The sequence below is a fragment of the Syngnathus floridae genome, chromosome 2 (genome assembly GCF_059516105.1).
Source record: "Syngnathus floridae isolate MCC-2025c chromosome 2, RoL_Sflo_1.0, whole genome shotgun sequence".
NCBI classification, from domain to species: Eukaryota; Metazoa; Chordata; class Actinopteri; order Syngnathiformes; family Syngnathidae; genus Syngnathus; species Syngnathus floridae.
In genome coordinates, this window is record NC_142414.1 from 13,727,753 (window position 1) to 13,735,739 (window position 7,987).

At 41.9% G+C, this 7,987-nt stretch overlaps 1 protein-coding gene and 1 non-coding gene across 3 annotated transcripts; both read right to left on the bottom strand.

Annotated features, from left to right (window-relative positions):
• Nucleotides 1-261: 261 nt before the first annotated feature.
• trnam-cau (transfer RNA methionine (anticodon CAU)) lies at nt 262-334 on the bottom strand. Its single transcript has one exon. It is a non-coding gene; the product is annotated as a tRNA-Met (tRNA).
• Nucleotides 335-564: 230 nt separating this feature from the next.
• Nucleotides 565-7,756, bottom strand: LOC148401947 (N-chimaerin). Of its 2 annotated transcripts, none has more exons than XM_088401207.1 (15): nt 7,468-7,756; nt 7,081-7,171; nt 6,142-6,180; nt 5,979-6,034; nt 5,010-5,041; nt 4,824-4,937; nt 4,293-4,419; nt 4,037-4,198; nt 3,160-3,237; nt 3,011-3,095; nt 2,521-2,694; nt 2,368-2,445; nt 2,169-2,306; nt 1,990-2,095; nt 565-1,681 (listed from the first exon to the last, which is right to left on the bottom strand). In XM_088401207.1, exons 2-15 carry the CDS (start codon nt 7,097-7,099, stop codon nt 1,510-1,512), a joined length of 1,380 nt encoding a protein of 459 aa, XP_088257333.1. In that variant the 5' UTR covers nt 7,100-7,171; nt 7,468-7,756; the 3' UTR covers nt 565-1,509. The 2 variants fall into 2 exon arrangements, with proteins under 2 accessions (XP_088257333.1, XP_088257342.1); XM_088401216.1 differs by lacking the exon at nt 7,468-7,756 and adding an exon at nt 7,418-7,436.
• Nucleotides 7,757-7,987: the final 231 nt, after the last annotated feature.

Sequence of the window (7,987 nt, forward strand, 5' to 3'; positions counted from 1 at the left end):
CTAGAAATGTTTATTTTAGATTTTCATTTTAGATTTTTGGATTCTGTCTAAACTATTCTACGTGTGGCTTGATTGATTTTGTAATACGGCAATTTTTGGACAGTGACATGAAGAAGACCAGATGTCCCACGGCACACTGCTACCCGGTGTGCTCATTTCTTTATAACTTCATGTGATTTAAAATGCTTTCATCAAATGCACCACAGTTAGTCAGGAAAAAATGAATACCTCCTTCCTCCAAATTTGAAAGGAAAAAATACGTGCCCCGTGTGAGGCTCGAACTCACGACCTTCAGATTATGAGACTGACGCGCTGCCTACTGCGCCAACGAGGCCTGTCAGAAGACGGCAATGATATGCTTTATAACATAAAACATCTTGATAAATGCGAGAATTTTAATTTCCGCGGTTAAGTTGCCATGCCTGCAATTCTCCGCTGACGCGTGACTTCCAGAGTACTTTCACGCAAGAAAGTACGAAAGCTAATTGCGTTTCTCTTCATTAGGTCAATGGAAAAAAAAAATCAAGACACAGCTATGAGTACTCTAAAATAAACAACTTCAAATCTGATAAGCATATGTAATAATTTAATTTCTCCATGCATACATACTATACAGAACTTAGTTTACATCAACATCACGACAATATAAAAAAAAGAAAAGAAAATTAGGATGCTGAAGAAGTGTCACAGATCACGGAAGGCTCATAAGTGGTTCATGGTTCAGCAGAGTGTGATAGTGTTAGTACATGATGGAATCAAAAACAAAATATATACAGTATATATATATATTTTACATCACACAACAAACAAAACCGATTTGTTAGAAAATCCAGAAACATTATGGTACATCTCTACAATATCAGCCAGCCCAGCAGCCAAGGGTGTTTTTTTTTTTTTTTACCACCTTAAATTCTGATTTAACTTCATGAAAACATTCAAGTAAGATTTAATCATTACTCCTTTTCCCCCGACAGAAATGGGGTCAGACTCATTTATACTGTATGTGCTATCGGAGAAGGCAGCACAAACCAAACTCATCTTGACTTCACTTGGCCCCTTTTTCAGATGGCACTATTGTAATTAAAAAAATGAACATTGCAAACAAAATCCTTCATGTTACAGTCACTAGCGCTTTATGACATTAGTTATGCTCAGTTTTAGCAATATACAATCAGGTTTTCTTTCAAGGAAACTGAGTAATTACATGGTTGTTCTTGTGGTTGCCATGGAAGCCCTGCTGCCACATTTCTATTAATTCTGGCTCATGATGGCCAGCTCTCAGCTCATTGTAACAAAGCTTAAACATGAAAAACAAGAACGGGAAATACAGCATTGTTTTGACTGCACTGACACGAGTGGCTCAGTGATAGCATTTTCTCAATGACTTTCTTCAAAAAATTCATTCTGCTTCTGGCAAGTGCACTAACAAAAACAGCCAGTCAGGTGGGACAAGTTGCCCTGCATTGGTGAAATATCTTCTTGTCCGTTTTCTCTTCATTCCGCCTCCTCTCAGAACAACATGTCCTCATTGGTGATGAGCATTTCGACCACCAGCCTTTGGTAGCGGATGTCATTGAGTGCCGTCATGGCATCCAAGTCAGGTGATCTCATCAATGTGGGTCCAAAGACAATTCCAAGGTTCTCACTGGACATGAGGTTGTCCTTTTCGTACTGGGTCACCCTGAAGAAAGAGAGGGAAGGGCTCATGTCTTGGAAAAGGCCTTAAAATAAACAAGTGCTCATTTAAGCCCCCTTGCCCCCTAAGCGCCATGTTTTGTTTGAGTTCAGTTGAGTAAAGACATTTTTGTCTATTTCCAAAGTATCCCATAATATACAACCCAAACCATCTGACACTGCAACAACCGCTGAAGTACTGCACTTTACTGGACGGTGCACTACTAGTGCAGACCTTTCATGATGTTTGTAAACAATAGATGCCTTGACTGTTCATGACATTACCTAACAAAAATAGATGCGGCAGGCGCTTACCTTTTGAGGTGAGCCATGAGGTACCGCAAGGACTCACAGTGAGCTGGCGGCAGTAGCTTGAGAGCCTCGTGGAGGGATTCCAGCCGCTTTTCCGGGTCTGTGATCTCTGCAAAGAGCAAATGGAAGACCATCCATATAGACATTAAATAAGTCATTGTGTAAGACATCAGAGCGCCTACTTGCAGACTCGATGAAGCGTGGGTAGGCATCATATGTGATGAGGGGAATGGGTAGCTCTCTGAAGTAGAGCTTGAGCGCGCCAGTGATGATGTTGATGTCCTCATATACGCTTGATGAGATATCTGCCTTCTCGCCATCTGTGGATGCAACGTAGGGGATCATTACAGAGTAATGTACAACTTTAGGTGTGATTCTGACCTCTATCAAACGTCAGCTTGACGTCTTCAACTAGCTCGCTGAAGCCGGATATTCTATACAGACCCTCTGACTGGAGACCTAGGAAACAGAGGAAGGCCACAGTTAAAAAGAAACCATGAGCGGTAGCAGGCTCCACTTTTCGCTACTACCCACCTCGGGCTTCAATTTCTTGGATGCACATGTCGACCACCATGGGCCTTTTGGTGTTGTGCGCTTTGACCAGGGTGGTCAGGTCACAGCTGTACACCTTCTTGACGTGACGAAGGTCTGGCTGGCAGTCATTGGGCACAACCTTTGAGCACTGCTTGTGGACATTCAACCCGCAGTCTGACACATAACAGGAGCTTATTTAGTTTTTTGTGCATGTGTACGTGTGAAACTTCAGTCAAACTTAAGTTGCTTTTTTATGACTTGTATAGATAAACATCATGAAAGATTTGACTGACTTGGGATTTGAACTACATGGCTTGGCTAGTATTGCCTGTTTACATTTGAAAACCTACAGTCTATGTTCAAGATAAAGATTTGTTTTTGTAAGATTTTTTTTTTTTTTTTGCTTGAAACTTGAAGATTAACATGACATATTTATGATGTGTACTTGCATGACCTAGTCCCACCCCTAATGTGCACTTAGGTGTCTTACCTGCACATTTGACACCTTGAGCGATGAGCCCCCACATGAAGTTGGCGCAATACTCACACCAGTGAGGGCCACGAAATGTATGAACCTGTTGATGGTGGCAGAAGATGACCAAGACATCTCACGCAAGCACGCACGCACATGAGTCTTACCTTAAAGTTGTGAACCTTCTCATATTTTGGCACCATGTCACTCTCCCGCAACGTGGCTCGTCGCACCAGCGATGTGAGCTGTGAAATGGCCAAAGATTTTAGTGGCTGCCAGAAGGCGGAGGCAGGAGATGTTGGTTTGGACATAACCGGGCCTCGGTCGAGCCGGGTCCCTTTCTTTATGATGGGGTCTAAGGAGCTGCCAGCAATTGGCAGATGAAGAACTGAGCCACTACTGCCACCATCCAATCCAAGGGCAGCAGCAAACCAAGAACCCTTTTGACGCGCTCGTTTCTCATCTCGCCGGCCTGATTGCTTCTTACCTCTCCTAACAACATGAGCCTTGCTGTTTGGCATTATGGAATCTGTCGTATAAAACTGCGTTTAAGTCAAAAGAGACGTTCCGGTAAATCGTACAAAGAAACAGAAATAAGTTGTATAATCCAAAGAAAAGCTGGATCTGCAAGCAACTTGTATGGAGCCCCTACAGTCAGCCAGACAAAGTTGGCTGCTCAACAAAAGTGGGCCAAAGAATCAGAAAATCGGCCACAGGATCTGCAAATAAATCCAAAAGTCCTCTACATCCTTCAGACTGGCGTTACAGCTCTCGCTCTGCACACTGCAATCCACACGACTGAGAGGGAGCTAAAACGCCGCTACACTGAGCAAGTGAGAGCGGGAGGGAGAGATGGATTGAGCAGGTCACATTTAGAGGAGAGTGAACCAATAAGAGCACCGTGATTCTCACAGTCACTAAATCCTTGAGAAAAACGGTCCTTGGAGAGAAAGTATCATTGCATGTTACATCACTGTTCAGCTTCATCTGTGACACTCTGCACCAAGTACATTGCATGTTATACATCAATCAATCAATGCTCACCCTCTCCTCAGTGTTGCGATCATCTTTGATGGGAACCGGGCCATCGGGGGCCTCCATGCTGTGTGGCACGTGTTTCTTCAGTGTGGGTTCCTGGTTCAGTGTAGTGTAGCCCACGTGCTCATAGATAGGGTTGATAGTCATTTTGGCGATGTACTCTGCTGCCTAAAAAAAAAAAAATGTCACAGTTTCAAAAGGTTTAGAATGCTTTGGGCTGACAGAAGGACCGGTTCATAGAAAGTGCCCCCTGAGTATTCACCTTAGTTTCAATATAAAGTGTGATGAGGCCATCTGTGACCAGGTCATGGATGGACTCGAACCGCTTCTCTCCAACAAAGTGCTTCCCATCATGGTAAAGACGGAAGTTTCTCGTCTGGCTCCCGAACCTGAATGGGGTGATGGGAAGAAGATCTTAGGCAAAGTCTGCCGTCGCTTGAATGACTTTTAATTAGATCTGATCAAATACAACCAAACTGTGACACACAAACGCCAAACTGGGACAACACTTTTTCTAGGCCTCAGTGGATGGACACTTTGAGATCATTAACCCCAAATCAAATTTTCATTCACAGAGTAGTATTTATGGAAGGTAATTATAACCACAGGGGAAACATGCAAGCGTATGTGGGCAGGTGGAACACAGCTATGAATAGCTGATGCCGACCCAAAACACAAGTGGTGCTCCACTTTGGATAAAGCTCGATCAGATCCGTCACGACGACTCATATTCACCGACGGCACGAACAGTGACTTGCCGTATGACATACACCTTTTACGGAAATGCACTTACCTCAGCGCCAGTGTATATGTGCCCGGCTGCCTTTGACTCTCTCGAATGAGGTAGCTGCCTTCGGCCTGACTCAGAAGCTGGTCGGCTTCCTCTCTAGAAATCATCCCGTGATATCTGAACACAGTAGGTCTGCTTGTCCACATCAAACAATTCTCACAAGACACGCCGATGAAATAAGCTACTTACTCTCTTCCATAGTATTTGGGTCGATTGTCCACCTACAGGTGAAATACACATATTTGAAAACCATCAAAGGTTTAGCGGGAGAATTCCACCCACAGGCAATATGATTCGTGAGACGGTAACATTTTATTCTGGACCAGCATGTGAGTCGGCGTATGTGTGGGAGCAGAGAGGAGTGAATGAGTCAAACTAAGAGCGCAACAGAGCTCAAAATATGACGTGAAACCAACACATTAGCACAATGGCAAATATTTATATGGTGTTGGTTGTACAGACTACTTGACAAGTCAATTTACAGCCTGACATTTAACGCTGCATGACGTCAGCTAGCTAATCTCGTACTTTTTAGCTCAAGCAGGAGGCAGAATCGTGCTCAGCAAGCATGAGTGTGCTGACTGGAATTAGTCATTCATCATCATTGATTCCAATTGTCTTGTATTTCTGAACATGGAGCATTGGTAAGGAATAGAAAACCAGTAAAGGAACATAAAGCCAAGTGAGAGGTTAAATGGAAACACAGCAAGGTTTTTAATTGGCTGGAAAAAGTAACTAGTGACGACCCTATCACTTTGAGCGGTGAAAAAGTGTGAGTGTCAGCAAACATTGTCTTCTTGTTAAAGTTCGTTCAAGGTCGTCTAACGGTCTCCAGATGTTCTGCACTGTATTGTACTTTTTGTCTGGCTAGGGAATTTTGAACTTGTTCAAAATCTCTTTGCGACAAGACAAAATCACTTAAACTGATGAGCATCTGTCAAATATTTTGCTAATATTTGCAACTGTGAATGCACCTTGACAAACACTCTGATGTGACTACATGACATTCACTGCCTTTGAAAACACTCACACTTGTTCTCCGCCCAGTGGGATAGTGGCTTAATGACCAGCATTCAAGCGTCACAAGAAAATAATAAGAATGACAAATATGATGTGTTCTAAATCCTATTTGTCAACAGAGGATAATCGGAACCTCACCTCACAAGTGCAGGTCAATCGACGTGGGTGTGGCGCCTCTTGCTGGAGCTGATACACTGCGGCAGAAAACACAAGCTGAACCTCAGTTTTTAAGCGACACACAGACACACAAATACTCAAAAGTACAAAACGATATCACCACAAATTATTAGTAAGTACTTACAGTAAGACTTCCATACCGGTGGCCTGTATTCATCATGATCTGAGAAGACAAATAGAAAATGTTTGCTGTTTTTTTTTTTTAATTCAAAATTGATCATTTGGAATTAAAAAATACATTTTAAGAACATTTCAGATAAGTGGAGTCAATATGACAATTCCACAACGACAAAAATATTTGCTTAAAATGGATTGTAAAAAAAAAAAAACCCACACTTAATTTAAAACTTTTCTTCCCAACAAGAGGAACATTATGCAGCCAAGAAAAAAAAGGTGTGCGAGGCTGCGTAATGTTCCCTCGAGGCTACATGTGTGCACCACAAATGATACAATCTCTTCATTCACGCCTTCTGTCTCTGATAGGCTATTCTTGTCGAGGTGTGAATTAAAATAAAATCAGAGCCTTGAGATGGGGTAAGAGTGTGATGATTTTTCCAAAGATATTTTTTATTGTATGTCTGGGTGCGTTTTTTTTTATTTACTTCATACGCATCTTTAAAACATCAAACTGTGTAACAAGGTTTTTATCAAAAATAATACTATTACAACTTGTATGGGTTCTTTCCTTTCCTATAATAAGAACCCTGAAAAGAATTGCATCAAAACGTATGGCAATCAGAAGTAGCTTTTGTTTCAAATTCTGGAGACAATCAAATTCCACCTCTGAACCAGCAACAGTTCCAGTATAACAGCAATAACAATCCGTGAATTAACAGTTTGATTTAGTAACTGTAAAATATTACGTCGATTTGACAAAGTTATATACTAGCTCGTAGGGATGTGTTCAAATCGCTAAATCGAGGCCACTGGCTTCCTCTAATTCAATGCACATGATGGGAAGACAACAAATAATGTATGAATTGGTCAGGCGTGTAATTAACACAAACGACAAGACATAATTAAAACACTCGGATTAGGCTATAATGGTAAATCATCATCTTACCAAAGACATTGAGGGCCATTGTGATTCTGATGACGATGATGGTGAACAATAGAAAAGAAAATCACGTCCAAATTCCGGACCCCTCAAGACCCTGCAAGAAAAAGAAAAATGGAATGGGTAACGACCAGAATATATGAATTGCAAAACACCCAGCCGAATAAACAACAAATAAAGCAGCTGCAGCCCAAGTTGAGCAGTAAGCTAACATTAGCAGATTTATTACTTCACTTGACATGCAAAATCGCATCTCGCTGGAATGGGGGGGGGGGAAGCCAATTCCTTGGATAGTGTTGTGTTAAACCATAAGAATGCGGCTGTTAAATCTGAAATAACGCACCGGGCGTCTCAACGTAGCGGCTAGCTAATTAAACGAAGTAAAGTACTCACACACTAGCATCAATTCAACAATGTGGTCGCCATCTTGCTTGGTCACGTGAAGCTGTCTCGCCCTCTCCCGCTGTCTGTGGTAACTATGGCAACGGACCTTGACTAGGGGCAGCAGAAAATATCCCACAATGCATTGCGCCAGTTAATGAGTTGGGGGCACAAAGATAACACATCACGGAGTGACGTAAATTTAACGATTACTTTTGAAAAATACAAAATTGCATATTATCATACAATGTATTCATGTGTTCAATATTAAGGGAGAGCCTTTAGTAATTGCGCAACAGCAATTACGTGTTGGAAACTCGTTTTTTTTCATTTGACTAAAAAAGTAATTGGAGGGGGAAAAATACAAATGTCTATACAGCGAGTAGGAAGAATGAATGAATGATTCAGAGCACAGCTTTTGTTTTATTATAAAACATGGAGATCATATGCCAGACTGTGTTTGTTATCGCCTGCCATGCAGTGTACAGTATGTCAAACATTCCTTTTCTCCAGGAGATGGCGTGACAGCGCC

Coding starts and splice junctions, on each gene's coding strand:
- LOC148401947 (XM_088401207.1), bottom strand. Junction 4,420..4,823: donor ACATATACACTGGCGCTGAG/GTAAGTGCATTT, acceptor CACCCCATTCAG/GTTCGGGAGCCAGACGAGAA. Junction 2,096..2,168: donor ACGCTTCATCGAGTCTGCAA/GTAGGCGCTCTG, acceptor TGCTCTTTGCAG/AGATCACAGACCCGGAAAAG.